Source organism: Bombina bombina, chromosome 6 (genome assembly GCF_027579735.1).
Source record: "Bombina bombina isolate aBomBom1 chromosome 6, aBomBom1.pri, whole genome shotgun sequence".
NCBI classification, from domain to species: Eukaryota; Metazoa; Chordata; class Amphibia; order Anura; family Bombinatoridae; genus Bombina; species Bombina bombina.
Genome location: NC_069504.1, coordinates 1,148,824,729 through 1,148,846,272, shown reverse-complemented (window position 1 = coordinate 1,148,846,272; position 21,544 = coordinate 1,148,824,729). Strand labels below are relative to the sequence as shown.

The 21,544-nt window shown below is 38.8% G+C and overlaps 1 protein-coding gene across 1 annotated transcript in view; it reads right to left on the bottom strand.

Annotated features, from left to right (window-relative positions):
* The window catches only part of LOC128664291 (glycogen [starch] synthase, liver), a gene marked incomplete at its 5' end in the record, with an annotated part of 119,600 nt that extends 99,173 nt beyond the window's left edge, over positions 1–20,427 (bottom strand). Inside the window, 1 exon segment of the mRNA XM_053719127.1 lies at positions 20,301–20,427. Within this exon segment, the coding sequence (XP_053575102.1) occupies positions 20,301–20,427 (127 nt within the window).
* Positions 20,428–21,544: the final 1,117 nt, after the last annotated feature.

The following is a 21,544-nucleotide window of genomic DNA, read 5'->3' as shown; positions in this document are numbered from 1 at the left end:
CAATGTTCTATAAGTGGCTGCCAGAAGGGGTTAATCACGGCTCTGTAAGTGGCTGCCAGAAGGGGATAATCACTGTTCTGTAAGTGACTGCCAGAAGGGGATAATCACTGTACTGTAAGTGACTGCCAGAAGGGAATAATCACTGTACTGTGACTTCCAGGAGAGGATATTCACTGCTCTGTAAGTGACTGCCAGGAGGGGATAATCACTGCTCTGTAAGTGACTGCCAGGAGGGGATAATTACTGTTCTGTAAGTGACTGCCAGAAGAGGATAATCCCTGTTCTGTAAGTGGCTGCCAGAAGGAGATAATCACTGCTCTGTAAGTGATTGCCAGAAGGGGATAATCACTGTTCTGTAAGTGACTGCCAGAAGGGTATAATCACTGTTCTTTAAGTGACTGCCAGAAGTGATAATCACTGTTCTGTAAGTAACTGCCAGTAGGGGATAGTCACTGTACTGTAAGTGACTCCCAGGAGAGGATATTCACTGCTCTGTAAGTGACTGCCAGGAGGGGATAATCATTGCTCTGTAAGTGACTGCCAGGAGGGGATAATCACTGCTCTGTAAGTGACTGCCAGGAGGGGATAATCACTGCTCTGTAAGTGACTGCCAGGAGGGGATAATCACTGTTCTGTAAATGACTGCCAGAAGGGGATAATCACTGTTCTGTAATTGGCTGCCAGAAGGGGATAATCACTGCTCTGTAAGTGGCTGCCAGATGTAGATAATCCCTACTCTGTATGTGGCTGCCAGAAGGGGATATTTACTGTTCTGTAGATGACTGCCATAAGGGGATAATTACTTTTCTGTAAGTGACTGCCAGAAGGGGATATTTACTGTTCTGTAGATGATTGCCATAAGGGTATAATCAATTTTCTGTAAGTGACTGCCAGAAGGTGATAACCACTGCTCTGTAAGTGACTGCCAGAAGGTGATAACCACTGCTCTGTAAGTGACTGCCAGAAGGGAATAACCACTGCTCTGTAAGTTTCTGCCAGAAGGGGATAACCACTGCTCTGTAAGTGACTACCAGAAGGGGATAACCACTGCTCTGTAAGTTTCTGCCAGAAGGGGATAACCACTGCTCTGTAAGTTTCTGCCAGAAGGGGATAACCACTGCTCTGTAAGTGACTGCCAGAAGGTGATAACCACTGCTCTGTAAGTGACTGCCAGAAGAGGATAACCACTGCTCTGTAAGTGACTGCCAGAAGGGGATAACCACTGCTCTGTAAGTTCCTGCCAGAAGGGGATAACCACTGCTCTGTAAGTTTCTGCCAGAAGGGGATAACCACTGCTCTGTAAGTGACTGCCAGAAGGAGATAATCACGGCTCTGTATGTTTCTGCCAGAAGTGGATAACCACTGCTCTGTAAGTGGCTGCCAGAAGGGGATAATCACTGTTTTGTAAGTGGCTGCTCTATATATGTAAGAAGATGACAATCACTGCTCGTTATGTGCTTATCAGAAGGCAATAATTGTATATGGAAGCAGAAAGGGTTAATGCGTGCTGTAAGTCTGGCTGACAGAAGGGAGCAGCTACTGCTTTGTATGTGGCAGACAGGATGGGGTCATTACTAGTTTACTATTGTTTACAGAGAGGGGTTTTTGGACCCTGCGGCTCTGGTATAGTTAGTGGCCCCTGTTCTTTGCTCCTCGACCTATAGAGGAGCCAATTCTGCCCTGCAACTTTGACTTAGGTTAGGAACATCCTGAGTCTGATTTGATTTTTTATATACCCCATATACCTGAGAAACGTGCACTCCTTACGGGAAAAAGTATAAACCCATAAGTAAATGCATTCATGCACCAGCCTGCTGTCATCACTTACATGTTAAAGGCACAGTCTAGTCAAAATTAAACTTTAATGATTCAGATAGGGCATTCAATTTTATACAACTTTCCAATTTACCTTTATCATCAAATTTGCTTTGTCCTCTTGGTATTTTTTGTTGAAAGCTAAACCTAGGGTAGGGTCACATACTAATTTCTAAACCCTTGCAGGCCGCCTCTTATCTCTGTGCATTTTATAAACTTATTACAGCTAGACAATGCTAGTTAATGTGTGTCATACAGATAACATGGTGCTCACTCCCATAGAGTTATTTATGAGTCAGCACTGATTGGCTAAAATGCAAGTCTGTCAAAAGCACTAAGATAAGGGGGCAGAGGCTTAGATACAAGGTAATCACAGAGGTAAACAGTGTGTTAATATAACTGTGTTAGTTATGCAAAACTGGGGAATGGGTAATAAAGGGATTATCTATTTTTTTAAACAATACAAATTCTGGAGTACATTGTCCCTTTAATGAATTGAGTGTATTAAAAGAATATAACAACAAGGCCTCAATTAGCAACGATGTATCTGTGTTTGATGAGATTCTCTTGACTCAGATCTTTCTTTCCCTCCTCACATTCAGACCTTGGCTAAATCCTGCTGCTTCCACCTTAAAAACATCTCTAAAATTAGACATTTCCTTACACAAGACACAACTAAGGTTTTAATCCACTCTCTCATCCTTTCCCACCCGACTACTGCAACTCTGTCCTCTCTGGTCTCCCCACCTGCTGCCTAGCTCCTTTACAATCCATAATGAATGCCTCTGCCAGACTCATCTTCCTTACACGTCGCTCTTCATCTGCCGCACCTCTCTGCCAATCTCTTCACTGGCTTCCTCTTGCCTCCAGGGTTAAACACAAAATTCTCACTCTGACACACAAAGCCCTCAACTGCACTGCTCCTCCCTACAGCTCAGATACTCTCCCTCCCGTCCCCTTCGCTCATGACCACCTACTCTCCTCCTCTATCTTCTCACATTCCCGTTTACAAGTTTTCTCCAGACTGGCTCCCTGGAACCCTCTGCATCGCTCCATAAGACTCTCCCCTAGTTTTAACAGCTTCAAGCGCTCGCTAAAGACTCTACTGTTCAGGGATGCATACAACCTACACTAACCTTTCCTAACTGCATTGCTATCCCCTTGAACCCCTTAGCCTGTAAGCCTAGGAGCCCAGCTGTTTGCAGATCGCCCACATAAGAGCCGATTACAACAGTGCAACTCACGGCAGGGCCCTCTACCTATTTGATCCCTATAAATGTAATCTTGTATACCGCCTATGTTTATAGCGCTGCGGAATCTGTTGGCACTCTACAAATACCTGATAAGAATAAAATAAAAAATAATTATCTGTTCCCATTGGTTGCTAAGTGTTTGTTTGCCAATCAGGATGCAGGGAACCCAGATACATGTTCTGGATTTACTGCAGCTGCATCTCAAACAGCCAATCATATTCAAAACACAGTTTTGCAGAAATGTAGATATTGTTGCTAAAAATGAGTGAAAAAAAGATTTGGATCACATTGTATAAGTCTCTCATATCTTCTCTTAATTTAAAGAATAAAGTTCCCATTACATTTTAGCACATCGCTGATTCTTTTCCTTGTAAGATAAATACATTTCTTACAGCAATACATTTCTGGGCTTTGTACTCTATTTTTAAATATATTTTATCCTCCCCCACAACACATTAAATTGATTTCACATAACAACTTCCTTCCAGAAATGATTTCTAAGGAATCTGTCATAAAACAAAAGACGGAATAAATAACGGAATCTGGAACCTCTGAACTGTCACACAGCAGAGGGACATCTCGGAATTAGCTGTCATTTTATGGCTACAGTGAAACCATTTATTGGTAATAATGAATGTCTAGAATTGCTGGGATTTCTCATGCAGGATTAATAAATCACACACATAATTTAGTCTTGAAGGGATACTAGATTTAACATTTTATTCCCATGAAATGATTTGAAGGGACGTTCTAATACAGCGTGTCATTCTGCATTACCCTAAATAACTGTGGGGGTGATTTTGCGCTTGTTTTCAGCACTTTAGCTGATATTGTCAGTGTGTTTATCCAGTGATCACAGTTGTAAAATGCTTCTGCTGTTAATCCCTCTGAGGCTCAGAACGGAATTGTTACCTTCCAAAAACAACACAAATCATCCTCTGCAATCTCTCAATTTCATAATCCAAAACTCAAATGTGTCGATTTAGGGCTAGATTTCAAGTGGAGCGCTAATTTATTTTGCTCCTGCACAAAACCCACTTTTTTTCTTTCATGGTTTAGAAAGAGGATACAATTTTACTTCTAAAATCAAAGTTGCTTCATTCTCTTAATATCCTTTGTTAAAAAGCATGCATAAATAGGCTCAATACCTTATGACATAGATGCCTCGTGTGATTGGCTCATCCATGTGCATGGCTAATTCTTTAACAAAGGATAACCAAAGATTGAAGCACATTAGATAATAGAAGTAAATAAAGAGTTGTTTAAAATTGAATTTTCTATCTGAATCATAAATGGGTTTCATGTCCCTTTAAAGTGTCCCTTTAAGCATAGTAAATGTTGTAATATACTTTTATTATATTTTTGTTTTCTGCTTCTTGGGTAACTTAAACTGCAATAAACTTCCATTAGTAAAAATACCTGTAGTAAACTTATTACTGTGTTTCAGCGGCATACGCACATATGCTGTGAGTGCTCGTGCACCAGTATTCAAGATCAGAGAGCTGGTGGTGATGTGTATTGTGTCTGAGAAGACTTATTTTGTGCCATAAAAGTCACTGCTGACTCTAAAAAGGAGCAGTGTTTGAATATAGATGCACTCACAGCACATGCGCATATGCTGCTGAAAACAGTAATAACATTTACTAGAAGCATTTGCACTAATGCGAATAAAGGAATTGCAAAAATGCTTCAGTTTAAAACTAAAATGCTGCCCTGCACATTTGACCTTTCTACCCTTTAACTTTTATCTTTCAGACTTTTGCACTTCCCTCAGACAGACAGGAGTGCGTCCTGCAGGATTTTGAATAGGACCCTGCAATATGATACACAGTGATTGCTTGATCTGTGCAGGAGCACTTTTATTTCTGTGCCTAATTGGTCACTTCAAAAAGCATAAGGAAAACATAGTAAAGAGGCTTTTCAAGTTGTGTGTCCCTGGTCTGCAAAACAATGCAAATTTGAGTAAAATAAAGCTTTTATTTTCATGTACATTATGTCCAATGAGGTCTTTAAAGGGACAAAAACATAATTTATGTAAGAACTTACCTGATAAATTCATTACTTTCATAGTGGCAAGAGTCCATGAGCTAGTGATGTATGGGATGTACATTCCTACAAGGAGGGGGCAAAGTTTCCCAAACCTCAAAATGCCTATAAATACACCCCTCACCACACACATACTTTAATTTAATGTAGTGAGGTGTAAAAAGGAGTAAAAAAGCATACAAAAAAGAGGAACTGGAAAATAATATAGTGCTTCTATACTAAAAAACATAACCACCAAAAACAGGGTGGGCCTCATGGACTCTTGCCATTATGAAAGAAATGAGTTTATCAGGTAAGTTCTTACATAAATGATGTTTTCTTTCATGTAAATGGCAAGAGTCCATGAGCTAGTGATGTATGGGATAAAATACCCAAGATGTGGAAGTCTACAGAAGAGTCACTAGAAAGGGAGGGATAAAATAAAACCAGCTATTTCCGCTAAGAAATTAAATCCACAAAATAAGTTCTTATAAACAGAAGAATCAAACTGAGACAGCGGCCTGAAGAACTTTTCTACCACAGACCAAATCAGAAAAGGAGACTCACAAGAGAAAGCAGACAATTCAGAAACTCTTCTAGCAGAAGATATAGCCAAAAGGAACAACACTTTCCAAGAAAGTAGTCTAATATCCAAAGAATGCATAGGCTCAAAAGGAGGAGCCTGCCAAGCCTTCAAAACCAAATTAAGACTCCAAGGAGGAGAAATAGGCCTCTAATTATTAAGGTCTGGCGGACCTGATCCGACACTGCGATTCAGGTCCGCCAGACCTCGCTGAATACGGCGAGCAATACGCTCGCCGTATTCAGCATTGCACCAGCAGCTCACAAGAGCTGCTGGTGCAACGCCGCCCCCTGCAGACTCGGGGCCAATCGGCCGCCAGCAGGGGGGTGTCAATCAACCCGATCTCGTACTCGATCGGGTTGATTTCCCGCGATGTCTGTCCGCCTGCTCAGAGCAGGCGGACAGGTTATGGAGCAGCGTTCTTTGTGACGGCTGCTTCATAACTGCTGTTTCTGGCGAGTCTGAAGACTCGCCAGAAACAGGGGCCATCAAGCTCCTTACGGAGCTTGATAACTAGAGGCCATAGACTTAATAACAGGCTTGATACGAACCAAAGCCTGAACAAAACAGTGAATATCAAGAAGTTTAGCAATCTTTCTATGAAATAGAAAGAGCAGAGATTTGTTCCTTCAAAGTACTTTCAGACAAACCTTTATCCAAAAATTATCCTGAAGAAACTGTAAAATTCTAGGAATTCTAAAAGAATGCCAAGAGAATTTATGAGAAGAACACCATGAAATATAGGTTTTCCAAACCCGATAATAAATCTTCCTAGAAACAGACTTACTAGCCTGTAACATAGTATTGATCACTGAGTCAGAGAAACCTCTATGACTAAGCACTAAACGTTCAATTTCCATACCTTCAAATTTAGCGATTTGAGATCCTGATGGCAAAACGGCCCTTGAGACAGAAGGTCTGGCCTTAAAGGAAGTGACCAAGGTTGGCAACTGGACATTCGGACAAGATCTGCATACCAAAACTTGTGAGGCCATGCTGCTGCTATCAGAAACACATGCGATTGTTCCATTATGATCTTGGAGATCACCCTTGGAAGAAGAACTAGAGGCGGAAAAATATAAGCGAGTTGGTAAGACCAAGGAACTGCTAACGCATCCACCATCTCCGCTTGAGGATCCCTGGACCTGGAAAAGTATCTGGGAAGTTTCCTGTTTAGATTAGAAAACACATCTGGATGAAGAGACCACTCCCCCGGATGCAAAGTCTGAAGACTGAGATAATCCGCTTCCCAATTGTCTACATCTGTGATATGAATCGCAGAAATTAGACAAGAGTTGGATTCCGCCCAAGAAAGTATTCTTGATACTTCTTTCATTGCTAAAGGACTGCGAGTCCCTCCCTGATGATTGACATATGCCACAGTTGTGATATTGTCTGTTTGAAAATGAATGAAAAGTTCTATCTTTAATAGAGGCCAAGCCTGAAGAGCTCTGAAGATAGCACAGAGTTCTAAAATAATGATTGGTAACCTCGCCTCTTGAAGTTTCCAAACCTCTTGTGCTGTCAGAGACCCCCAGACAGCTCCCCAACCTGTGAGACTTGCATCTGTTGAGATCACAGTCCAGGAGGGACGAACAAAAGAGGCCCCTTGAATAATCCAAAGATGGTCCAACCACCAGAACAGAGATAGGTGAATGTTGGGATTTAAGTATATCAATTGTAATATTTGAGTATAATCCCTGCACCATTGATTCAGCATACAAAGCTGTAGAGGTCTCATATGAAAACGAGCAAAGGGGATCGCGTCCGATGCTGCAGTCATGAGACCTAAAACTTCCATGCACATAACCACTGAAGGGAATGATTGAGACTGAAGGTCTACTACTACACTTTTGCTTTTTAAATTTTTTTTTTTTTACTTGTATTTTTTTTTTCCCCCTGTCACCTTTATTCTGATTTGTATAGAATTTTGTGTGTTCACAGCTAATTTATATTATTTTGTGGATTTATCACTTATTAAATTTTATAAGATTTATCAGGTAGCTGATATTTAGAAGCTACCACACAAGTATAAGCGTATGGATAAATTTATATCACAGGTGAAAACACATTCACCCATAATGCCGGCTAAAGTTAAGGATAGGAAACCTAAAAGTGCTGATCTTAGCATTGAGTCTTGCTCTGAAATTCAGCCTCAGATCACTGATTCCTCCCACCTTATGTCTCAGCTCTCTGCTTTTTTCACTTCCCAATTAGATGCAATTAAGAAAGAGCTGGGTTCTATCACCTCTGAAGTATCCATACTATCCAACGAAATTAGGCAATTTGTGATAAGGGTGACAGAAGCAGAGAGCAGAATTTCTGAATTGGGGGATCAGGTTAGCACCCAGAATAATTTAATCCAGAAACAGGGAAGGTATATTCAGTCGATCAATACTAAACTCGTAGACCTTGAGGATAGGTTGCGACGTAGCAACTTACGTATTGTAGGCCTTCCAGAAAATACTAATTACTCAGATTTAATCAAATTTACCTCACTAACACTACCACAAGCTCTTGGTATACCTGAGGAAAATCTTCCATTAAAAATAGAGAGAGCTCATAGGGTGGGTAATATAAGATCTAAACCGGAGGATACAGGGTATAACAGAACACTCATATTTAGAGTATTGAATTATCAAGACAAGATAGAACTGTTTAAACACTACAGAGAACTTAGTACACTAACTGTAAGCAATCATAAAATACTATTTTATATATTTTTTTATATTTTTACTAATAATATATGTTCCAAGATTTCTCTAACGAAACTCGATAAAAAAGGAACAATTTGTCCCCCTATTTCTCTCAATTTACCGAAAAAGGCTGTAAAAGTGAGAATGTTATATCCAGCTAAACTATGAAGGACGTTAAGGGAAAAATTAACATATTAAACAATGTCCAAGAAGTGCAGGAATTGCTGTCCGCTATTTAAATTATCTTATTTAAGGAACCAAGGTTCATCCTTATGGAAAATAGGGTCAATAAAATTCGTACTTTTTTGTTGCCTAAGTGACTAAAGGTCAGTTAACATAGGATATTCGCTCGGTAGGGGTATGTTAGGAGTTCTGTGTTTTTGTTTTGTCTTTTTCTTATTTTGTCCATCTCTCTGTGCATCATGTAAGTATTCAGAGTACCTTTAAATGCATACACAGCTGAATATCCTGTCATGGAATGTCGGCGGAATTTCTACCCCAATAAAACGCAAGCAGATAATAGCATAGCTGGGTAGACACGCCCCCGACATTGCCATGATTCACGAAACGCATCTTAAGGAGAGTGAATTAAGCAAGTTAAGGACTCGATAGCAGGAGCTGTGGTGTTGCAATTTTAATACAAAAAAAATTGGAATATCAAGTTTTAAAAGTGGAGCGGGATCCGAATACTAGATATATATTTGTTCACGTAATAATTGGTGGTACACAATATATGATAGGTAATATATACGGGCCAAATGCTTTCCCCCCGCAGTTTTGGGACACAATTAAAAGTAAGTTATACTCAGCTGCTGATGAAAAACGAATTCTTGCTGACGATTTCAATATGACACTATGTCCTAAGTTAGTCAGATCCTCAACTAAAGAGAAGGTTAAAGGACCAGTCAATACTGTAGATTTGCATAATCAACAAATGCAAGATAACAAGACAATGCAATAGCACTTAGTCTGAACTTCAAATGAGTAGTAGATTTTTTTTCTGACAATTTTAAAAGTTATGTATATTTCCACTCCCCCTGTACCATGTGACAGCCATCAGCCAATCACAAATGCATACACGTACCATGTGACAGCCATCAGCCAATCACAAATTTAATTTAAAAATTCTGTACGGCCCTAAAACTTAATGATATCTGAGAATTAAAAACCCAGATAGTTATGAATATACACGTGTGTCAAAGACCCATCGTTCATTTTCCAGAATTGATTATAATTGATTATATTCTTGTCTCAGAGCAGCTTAACTTATTAGATTCTGAACTCAAAATTTGGTCTCGGATCATTCAATAATTTCCATCAAATTTGAATTAATAAAAGCTGAAAATTGTGCAAATAATTTTTTTATGTTTCCACGTTTAATGTTAGAGAATACTAAATGTAATACTTGGTTGTCCGGTCAATGGAAAGATGTCCATCACAATAACAGAGGGTATTATTATAAAATTGAAGTATATTGGGAAACTGCAAAAGCGGTTCTGAGGGGAAAGATAAAAGCATATATGTGTAACTGGAAAAGAAAACGGCAAGCTAGGGAACAACAGCTATCTAATCAGCTCAGGAATGCATTATCACGATATAGATCGGAGAATTCTAAGCTTAACTGGGATAAATACTGCTACGCCAGAACCGAAAGGGAGTTATTTTTAAAGCAAAAGTGTTTAGAGGAAGATAAGAAAATTAATAATCGATATAAGGGTATATTGGTTGCTCAGCTAAATATTTAGCAAAAAGAACTAAGAATAGGAAGAGTAAAAACTATATAGCAGCAATTAAGGAAGGGGGCCATAGATATACTGATAACGAAAATATTAGGGAGGCATTCTTTAAATTTTATCAAAATTTGTATAAAAAAATTGATGAAGATCTATCTAATAGAATAAACTTCTGGTCCAAAATCTCACCTCCCAAGGTAACAGAAAATGATTTTGAATTGATCAATTAACCATTCTCAGTAGATGAGATATGTAAGACTATCGGTGAATCTGAATAAGGCAGCGGGCCCAGATTGGCTCCCGGCAGAGTTTTATAAAATCTTAGTAGAAGATATTAAATATACACTCGCAAAACTCTTTAATGCATATTATATTACTAATATGCCAATATCAAGCTATTTATATATCCGCAACTAATATTACTCTTATTCATAAAAAAGACAAGGATGCCGAAGAGCCAGCACCCTTTAGGCCGATCTCTGTTTTAAACGCTGATTATAAAATTCTCACCTCTATCTTAGCGAACAGGTTAAACAAATTTCTGTATAAAATAATACATCATGACCAAACTGCCTTACACAGGGAAGGAATATGTCTTTAAACTTGCGTAAGGTGGAAGTCATTTGGGATTATTTTTGGAATACAATCCCCTAACAATTACCTAAATAATCTAAAAAAAGAAGTTGTTTGACACAGATCTGGCTCTGCTGTCATTAGATGCAGAGAAAGCTTTTGATTCCATTTCTTGGAATCATTTGCTAGACTTATTACTTCAGTTTGGATTCACCGGTAGCTTTTCAGATTTTATTTGGAAATTATATACAAATCCCTATTCCTATCTATTGATTAATGGTAACCTCTCAGCTAGAATTTTATTAGGTCATGGGACCCATCAAGGATGCCCCCTCTCTCCGTTATTGTTCAATATATCTATAGAATCCTTCGCTATATGGCTTCGATCTGAATTGATAGGGCTGAAATTTGGTACTGAGAAGATTAAAATACTATTGTATGCTGAGGACTTGCTAGTTTTCTTGGAAAAAAAAATAATCTATAGCTTTATTATTAGATATGCTCACTATCTTTAGCTCAATCTCAGGCTATAAGATCAACCTGGGAAAAAGCAAATTAATGTGGATCATGAAGAAGTGAGATAGCTATATACATCATCCTTTTAAAACCACCGATTATATAAAATATTTGGGGATACAACTCCATAAAAATCCGAAATTCTGGTATGAGATGAATTTTCCGCAGGTGTTTAGTAAATCTATTTCAGATCTTAAAAACTGGATGGATCTTCCCATTTCTCTGTCAACTAGAATCACCTTCATCAAAAAATTATATTTCCTCAAATTCTGTATTTGTTACAGAATTTACCACTTTTTATTTTTAAATTATATTAGATATGCTCACAATTTCTATGGAAGAAGCAAAAAGCCTGCATATCAATAGCAAAATTTACTAAAAAAAAAGAGAATGCTGGGCTGGCGTTTCCAGATATTAAACTGTACAATTTTGTAATGTTAGCCAGGACCGCAATGGACTGACTAACGAATCTAAGTAAATTCACCTCTATTGAACCGAAACAGAAATAATCTCACCAATTTTGCATTGTCCAATAGGGAATCTCCCTAGTATTCTAACAAGTAATTCTAAAATTTGGAAAATTGAGCTACTGTGTCGATGGTCCGAGATCAATCTATCTATCAGGAAATTTTCTGTAGGCAAATGTTCTATATCGTTACTATATGATATTTTGCTTTCCAAACAGGGTCAGCTACATTTAAATAAAATTCAAGCTTTTTGGGCATTGCATTTTCCAGCAGTAGACTCTAAAAATATTAGGCACAGTTGTATGTTAATACAAAAGCTTACAATTCCCATTGGTTGGAAAGAATCACTAGTCAAACTGATTTATAATGTCTATTTCTCTCCCTTTAAAGTGGCAATTTTTTTTTCCTAATAATGATTTTTACAGTTCTAAATGCCATCTAGATAAAGCAGATATTCTACATATATTTTGGAAATGTCCAAAAATATCACAATTATGGTCCAAATTAGATTTTTGGTACAACAAACTTTTTTCTGATCATTTCAAGATTAATGGTATATAAAAAAAATTTGTTATCAGACTCGGCAATCATTAGACCAAATTACTACCATAGGTACTGTACGATGATAATGATAATGCGATACATGATATTGAAGAAGTGGAAGGATACATCTCCACCTAGGTTTTCTAGTTTTATAAGTACCCTGCTACAACATATTAAGTTCGAGATACAGAACAATAATTTAGTAAATGATAATAAGACACAGGAATTCTTGGACAAATGTCTACCACTGATCAAAGCACAAACATTGGTGATTCAAAAACAGTTAACCCATTATTCAACACCAAACCATTTATATCAGCAGCTAAAACGGGGCTGTTTCCTCTTTCTTGGATACCCGCTTCATTAGTAGCACAGTAACTTGAAGACTGTGTTAAAGCAAGTAATGTTATAGAGGGATGGAGTGATTCATTTATGGTTATGTTTTTTTTTGTTTTTGTTTCTGTTTGTTGTGTGTTTACTTTATGTTTTTTTGTTTCTGTTTGTTGTGTGTTTACTTTATGTTTTTTCAGGGGGATAAAAGAAAAATTTGTATGGTTCATAGGCATGATAGTTTTTTTTTATAAGTGTCAATATATATAGGGATATGATAAACAGGAATTACCATGTATTGGTTTGGGAAACTCTGAAATCAGGGTAATCTCTGTGAATCTCATTATAGACAAATTCTTGAAAGACATGTGGTCTACACTTATTTTTCTGTGGTTTATGTATTTATCTATTGTTCTTGTATAAACATGTCACCTGTTTCAAGGGCATGGAATGTATGTAAATTGTCTCCCTTATGTTCTGAGAACTAGGCTTAAAAAAAGAATAAATAAAAAAAGATACTGAAGGTTTCGACAGGCTGAAACCAATTTAATTCATCTCTTGTCTTTTAAAGTCAGAGTCATGGACACTGAATCTTTTTGGAAACCTAAAAAGGTGACCCTTGTCTGAGGAATCAAGAAACTCTTTGGTAAATTGATCCTCCAACCATGACTTTGAAGAAACAACACTACTTGATTTGTGTGAGATTCTGCTAAATAAAAAGATTGAGCTAGTACCAAGATATCATCCAAATAAGGAAACACAGCAATACCCTGCTCTCTGATTACAGATAGAAGGGCACCGAGAACCTTCAAAAAGATTCTTGGAGCTGTCGCTAGGTCATATGGAAGAGCGACAAATTGGTAATGCTTGTCTAGAAACTAGAAAAGAGAATCTGAGAAACTGATCTGGATGAATCAGAATGTGAAGATAAGCGTTCTGTAAGTCTATTGTGGACATATAATGACCTTGCTGAACAAAAGGCAGAATAGTCCTTATAGTGACCATCTTGAAAATATAAGAAGATTTATGAATTTCAATGTCTGTAGTAGGATCTTGTAAACCAGAGAGATCTTCTTCAGAGAAGGCTATTTCAGAATGTTGTCGGTCATCACAAATTCCATCAGCTTTATTTACTTTTATTAGAAAGTGGAATAGCAGACATAGGCCTCTATTTATCAAGCCGTCAATCGTAAATATGCTGGAATTCCGCAGCGTATTTGTGGTAGGCTGATTCGCCATAGTTATCAAGCCCTACAGACTGGCAAAAGTAGAATCTAGTGATGTAACATACGATCCGCCGGACTCAGTCCGACACAGATCGATGGTTACGTCACTCCAGATGTTCAGAACGCAAGTTCCGCACAATCTGACTACTTTTGGACCTTATCAAAGAACAACCAGGTACGCTCGCCAGTATTCCGGCCCAGCGTACCTGGAGGCGGCGGATCCCATAGGAATCAATGGGAGTCTGACAGCAGTGAGAGCTCATGTTTGCTGCTGCCCGATATCCCATTGATTTCTATGGGAAGTGTCTGCACCTAACACCCTAACATGTACCCCGAGTCTAAATACCCCTAATCTGATCCCCTACACCGCCACCACCTACATTATACTTATTAACCCCTAAACCGCCGCCTGACACAGCCTTCACCTACATTATACGTATTAAACCCTAAACCGCCGCTCCTGGACCCCGCCGCAACTATAATAAATTTATTAACCCCTAAACCGCCGCTCCCGGACCCCGCTGCCACCTACATTATACCTATTAACCCCTAATCTGCCGCCCCCTATACCGCCGCCACCTACATAAAGTTATTAACCCCTATCCTGCTGATCCCGGACCCCGCCGCAAATAAAATAATTGTTTAACCCCTAAACTGCCACTCCCTGAGCCTGCCGCCACCTACATTACATTTATACAACCCCCAACATTAAAACCCACCACCCACACCCAACCTTACTCTAAAACCCACCCAATCCCCCTTAAAAAAACCTAACACTACCCCATTGAAGATCACCCTACCTTGAGATGGCTTCACCCAGCCGGGCACAAGTCTTCATCCGATCTGGCCAGAAGTCTTCATCGAATCTGGGCAGAAGAGGTCCTCCAAGCAGCAGAAGTCTTCATCCAAGTGGCATCTTCTATCTTCAATCAACCGGAACGGAGCGGGTCCATCTTCAATCCAGCCAACGCGGAGCCATCCTCTCCAAACGACGTCCTAACACTGAATGAAGGTTCCTTTATATGACGTCATCCAAGATGGCGTCCCTTGAATTCCGATTGGCTGATAGGAGTCTATCAGCCAATCGGAATTAAGGTAGGGAAAATCCGATTGGCTGATGCAGTCAGCCAATAGGATTGAAGTTCAATCCGATTGGCTGATCCAATCAGCCAATAGGATTGACCTCACATTCTATTGGCTGATCGGAACAGCCAATAGAATGCAAGGTCAATCCTATTGGCTGATTAAATCAGCCAATCGGATTGAACTTCAATCTGATTGGCTGATTGCATCAGCCAATCAGATTTTTCCTACCTTAATTCTGATTGGCTGATAGAATCCTATCAGCCAATCGGAATTCAAGGGACACCATCTTGGATGACGTCATTTAAAGGAACCTTCATTCAGTGTTAGGACATTGTTTGAAGAGGATGGCTCCGCGTCGGCTGGATTGAAGATGGACCCGCTCCGGTTGATTGAAGATAGAATATGCCGCTTTGATGAAGACTTCTGCCGCTTGGAGGACCTCTTCTGCCCAGATTCGATGAAGACTTCTGGCCGGATCGGATGAAAACTTGTGCCTAGCTGGGTGAAGACGTCTCAAGGTAGGGTGATCTTCAATGGAGTAAGGTTGGGTGTGGGTGGTGGGTTTTAATGTTGGGGGGGGGGTTGGATTTCTTTTTTTTACAGGTAAAAGAGCTGATTACTTTGGGGCAATGTCCTGCAAAAGGCCCTTTTAAGGGCTATTTGTAATTTCGTTTAGGATAGGGAATTTTATTATTTTGGGGGGCTTTTTTATTTTATTAGGGGGCTTAGATTGGTTGTAATTAGTTTAAACTTCTTGTTATTTTTTATTTTCTGTAATTTAGTTTTTTTTTGTTGTACTTTAGTTAATTTTAGTTATTTTAATTTAATTGTAGGTAATTGTATTTAATTAATTTAATTTATTTAATGATAGTGTAGTGTTAGGTGTAATTGTAACTTAGGTTAGGATTTATTTTACAGGTAATTTTGTATTTATGTTAGCTAGGTAGCTATTAAATAGTTAATAACTATTTAATAGCTATTGTACCTAGTTAAAAAAAAATACAAAGTTGCCTGTAAAATAAAAATAAACCATAAGATAGATACAAATGTAACTATTAGTTATATTGTAGCTATCTTAGGGTTTATTTTATAGGTAAGTATTTAGTTTTAAATAGGAAAAATGTAGTTAATAATAGTAATTTTATTTAGATGTATTTAAATTATATTTAAGTTAGGGGAGTGTTAGGGTTAGGGTTAGACTTAGGTTTAGGGGTTAATTCATTTGATATAGTGGCGGTGGTGTAGGGGGGTAGATTAGGGGTTAATCAATGTAATGTAGGTGGCGGCGGTGTAGGGGGAGCAGGATAGGGGTTAATAAATATAATGTAGGTGGCGGCGGTCTCCGGGTGCGGCTGTTTAGGGGTTAAACAATTTATTTATTTGCGGCAGGGTCTGGGATCGGCAGGATAGGGGTTAATAACTTTATGTAAGTGGCGGCGGTATAGGGGGCGGCAGATTAGGGGTTAATAGGTATAATGTAGGTGGCGGTGGGGCCGGGGAGCGGCGGTTTAGGGGTTAATATATTTATTAGAGTTGCGGCGGGGTCTGGGAGCGGCGGTTTAGGGGTTAATATATTTATTATAGTTGCGGCAGGGTCCGGGAGCGGCGGTTTAGAAGTTAATAACTTTATTTAGTTGCGGGGGGCTCCGGGAGCGGCAATTTAGGGGGTATAACAGTATAGTATAGTGTGGGTGCTTAGTGACAGGCTAGCAAGAAAGCTGTGAATAAGCCGATGAGCAGCGAGATCGATGACTGTTAGTTAACAACAGTCCGCTGCTCATCGCATCGTACTAGGTGCGCGGCTTGTTGACAGCTTTCTTGATAAATTTGGCGAACATATTCAAGTCTGCAGCGGCGATGTTAGGCGAGCTTAGGCGAGCGTATTGGGGCCAGCGAATGCAGGAAAGTAGACAGCTTGTTAAATAGAGGCCATAGCCTTCTGTATTGCATCAGCAATATAAGTTTTCATATCAACAGGGATATCATGTACATTAGATGTTGAGGTAACAACAGATGCTGTACTAGTACTAAATAGAAACATTATCGGCATGCAAAGGCTTATCATGACAACTGTTACATAATATAGCTGGAGATATAATCTCAGCTAGTTTACAACAGATACATTTAGCTTTGGTAGAACTGTGTTCAGGTAGCATGGTTCCTACAGTAGCTTCTAAGGCAGGATCAGACTGAGACATCTTGCAAATTGTGAAAGAAAAAAACAGAATTTATGTTTACCTGATAAATTTATTTCTCCTACGGTGTATACGGTCCACGGCTTCATCCTTACTTGTGGGATATTCTCAATCCCTACAGGAAGTGGCAAAGAGAGCACACAGCAAAGCTGTCCATATAGCTCCCTTCAGGCTCCGCCCCCCAGTCATTCGACCGACGGTTAGGAGAAAAAGGAGAACCATAGGGTGCAGTGGTGACTGTAGTTTACAAAAAAATAATTTAAACCTGACCAAAATGCAAGGGTGGAAGCCACAGCTCTAGTAGAGTGAGCTGTAATTCGTTCAGGAGGCTGCCTTCCAGCAGTCTCATAAGCCAACCGGAAGATGCTTTTTAGCCAGAAGGACAGAGAGGTCGCAGTCGCCTTTTGACCTCTTCTCTTGCCAGAATAGACGACAAACAAGGACGATGTTTGTCTGAAGTCTTTAGTTGCTTTTAGATAAAACTTTAAAGCACGAACCACATCAAGATTGTGTAACAGACGTTCCTTGTATAGGTTATCTGAAGGGTCAGACATGTTTGACAGACTTAAACAGATCTTCAATGCAATAAAAATTATATTTTACAAAACCGTTACTGTGTCTTTAAATAATAAAAGTGCACACTTTATTATTGAAACATCAAATAAACATCCGATTTTGATGAAATTTTCACCACAGTGTCTTAATGCTTTGAAAAGATTGCACACAAATTTTCAGACCAATTAACCCCTTAATGCCCAAACCGGAGCTAATAACAGCAATTAACCGGTTAAACACACTACAGTACTATGCCACAGCTTCCACTGTGGCCTTTACCTTCCTTAGGGATTATTTTAGTAAGAAATAAGCCTCTCTGGAGTCTTTTCTGATGCCTCTGGACTCCCCACGTGAAGCTGCATGAACTGCCTAGGCAAAACAACTGCGCAATTGAGGTATGAAAATGAGGCCTCCTCCCTCTTCATTCCAGAGTGGAGGGGCCTTTCTGACTAGATTAGGTGTCCAAATAAGTGCCAGGTGCAAATTAAACCCCAAAAGTGTTTTAAAGTCTGAAAAAACACCTTAATTATAGTGAAAAACATGCTAAAAAGCAATCGATTATGCCCACAAAAGTGTCAACCAGCATAGAGCCCTTAATATAAGCCCTAATCTTATACAGAGTCTAAGAAAATGGCTTAGCTATCCCAGAGGGGATTGCTGACAGTCTTCTAGCATTACTAGGTCTTGTTAGAAAAATGACTGATCATACCTGAAGCAGTTAAGCCTGCAAACTGTTCCCCCCAACTGAAGTTCTCTGGTTTCAACAGTCCTGCGTAGGAACAGCAATGGATTTTAGTTACTGGTGCTAAAATCATATCCCTCTCGGCAGAAATCTTCATCATTTTCTGCTGCAGAATAAATAGTACAAGCCGGCACTATTTTAAAATAAACTCTTGATAGAAGAATAAAAAACTACAACTAAACACCACATACTCTTTACCACCCCCGTGGAGATGCTACTAGTTAGAGCGGCAAAGAGAATGACTGGGGGGGCGGAGCCTGAGGGGAGCTATATGGACAGCTTTGCTGTGTGCTCTCTTTGCCACTTCCTGTAGGGATTGAGAATATCCCACAAGTAAGGATGAAGCCGTGGACCGGATACACCAATGTAGGAGAAAATAACAATTAAACAAAATATCCAATTTCCTCATATAGCAGTTTCAGGAATGGGAAAAAATGCATATGCTAAATAAGCAGAAAAGCAAACAGCATAGCCCTCTAGAATATAAAGAGAGCAGGGAGCATAAAGGAAGTGGGGTAATATAATCAAAAAAATATATGGTGCCAAGTATGACGCAAAGTGAATTTTTTTTGGTGCCAATCAACATCCGGAAATGACGCAACTCGTGTCATAACAAGCGCGACTTCGCGTCAAAACAACCTAACGTCAATAAATAACTTCCTAAAACATGATTCTCATATTGAAACTGTTAGACTGCAAAGGGAAATACACATAGACCTGACTCATGGCAAATATAAGTAAATAGATATATGTAAAACTTTATATTAATACATAAAGCGCCGAACCATAGCTGAGAGTGTATTAAACAATGATACATAATTACCGAAAGACACCCATCCACTTATAGCAGATAGCCAAACCAGTACTGAAAACTATCAGCAGAGGTAATGGTATAAGAGTATATCGTCGATCTGAAAAAGGAGGTAGAAGATGAATCCCTACGACCGATAACAGAGAACCCTTGAAAAGATTTCCCATGAGAGAAACCATAAAAACAATAGGCGATACTCTCTTCACATCCCTCTGACAAACACTGTACTCTGAGAGAAATTGGACTTGAATATGCTTAGAAGCGCTTATCATAGATGAAATCATAGAAATCAAGCACAAACTTACTTCACCACCTCCATAGGAGGCGACGTTTGTAAAACTAAAGTGTGAGTGTGAGAGAGGTGCATTTATAGGTATTTTGAGGTTTGGGAAACTTTGCCCCCTCCTGGTAGGAATGTTTTTCCATACGTCACTAGCTCATGGACTCTTGCCATTTACATGAAAGAAATGGAACTTTCATCATTCAAAGCATGCAAATATAAACAGCATCCAATTCAATTCTATTATCCCATTTACTTCATTCTCGTGATATCCTTTGTTGAAGAAACAGCAGTCCACTACTGGGAGCTAGCTTCTAATTGGTGGCATATGCCTTTGGCCATGGGCTCACCTGATCTGCTCAGCTAGCTCCCAGTAGTGTACTGATGCTCCTTCAACAAAGTATACCAAGAGAAGAAGCAAATGTGAATAAAATTAAATGGAATGTTCTATCTGAATCAAAAAGGAAAAAATATATCCTTTAGCTGCTGTTATATACTGAATTGTACAAACAAAATGTGTTACAGTAATATCTGGCAGCTAACGAGTTAAAACTATTTCTTCCATCAAAGACAATTTGATCATTTTAAAAATCAATAATTTATTCTCAGCTGCCCTAACAACATGATTATTTACAGCAGGGGATTAATGACACTAACAGCACGGGATTAATGACACTTATTGTACAAAGCCCCTCTCGGGAGAGCCTTGATTAGAAGAGGGTGTTTCACTAATCAGCGAACCGTTGTTCTAATAAATTGCAGCAGACGCACAAGGATTCCCTTATTCATTATCTGCGTATGATTAACAGGGTGCTGTGTTAGTCAATAATGTGATAAATCAAATGCAGAGGGCTGCGCTTACTGTCCTTACCTGGAGTATAGCCCCAGGGCTCGTAGTATGATGGGAATACCCCTAGGTGACAGCCCCGCACAAACTCTTCATAGTCCAGCGGCAGCAGAGGGCTGGTAGACGACAGGAACTCGGGGTGCACAATCACCTGCAAACAGTAGTGTGTAGTATTATTATCTTTATTTGTAATGCACCAACACATTTATATAGAGGGTACCACAAACACAAGAGACAGACCAATTACAGGCCCAAAATACCTACATACATTACCCCAATACACTAAACAGACACTGACAGATCTATCTATCTATCTATCTATCTATCTATCTATCTATGTATCATTTATCTGTCTGTCTGTCTGTCTATCATTTGTCTATCTATCTATCATTTATTTATTTATCTATCATTTATCTATCTGTCTATCTATCTATGTATCTATCTATGTATCATCATATATCTATCTATCATATATCTATCTATCATTTATCTGTCTGTCTGTCTATCATTTGTCTATCTATCATTTATTTATCTATCTATCTATCATTTATCTATCTGTCTATCTATCTATCTATCTATCTATCTATCTATCATTTATCTGTCTGTCTGGCTATCATTTGTCTATCTATCTATCTATCTATCCTATCATTTATCTATCTATCTATCTATCTATCTATCTATCTATCTATCTATCTATCTATCTATCTATCATATATCTATCTATCATTTATCTGTCTGTCTAGCTATCATTTATCTGTCTGTCTATCATTTGTCTATCTATCTATCTATCTATCTATCATCTATCTATCTATCTATCTATCTATCTATTATCTATCCTTCTATCTAACTATCATTTATCTGTCTGTCTGAATATCATTTGTCTATCTATCTATCATTTATCTATCTATCTATCTATCTATCTATCTATATTTATCCATCTGTCTATCTAAAAAGTATTTTGTTTTTTTACTTGGACTGCAATAGAATATTCAGTACTCTGTCATTAGAGAAAAACTATGGTTTGAAGAGTTTTCATTTAGTGATCTCCTAAATAGATAACCTGAAGTGGAAATATTAATCTGACTGGGGAGGTTGAATCTAGTTTTATCTGCCCAGCACCCCACTCTTTAAGCGCTGACTTACCTTCACCCTAAGTTAATCTGCCCAGCAGACTAGTGCTTCCCCCCTCAATAAGTGCTGACTTACCTTTACCCTGAGTGAGTTTTCCCAGCAGACTAGTGCACCCCCATCTGTAAGCGCTAAATTAC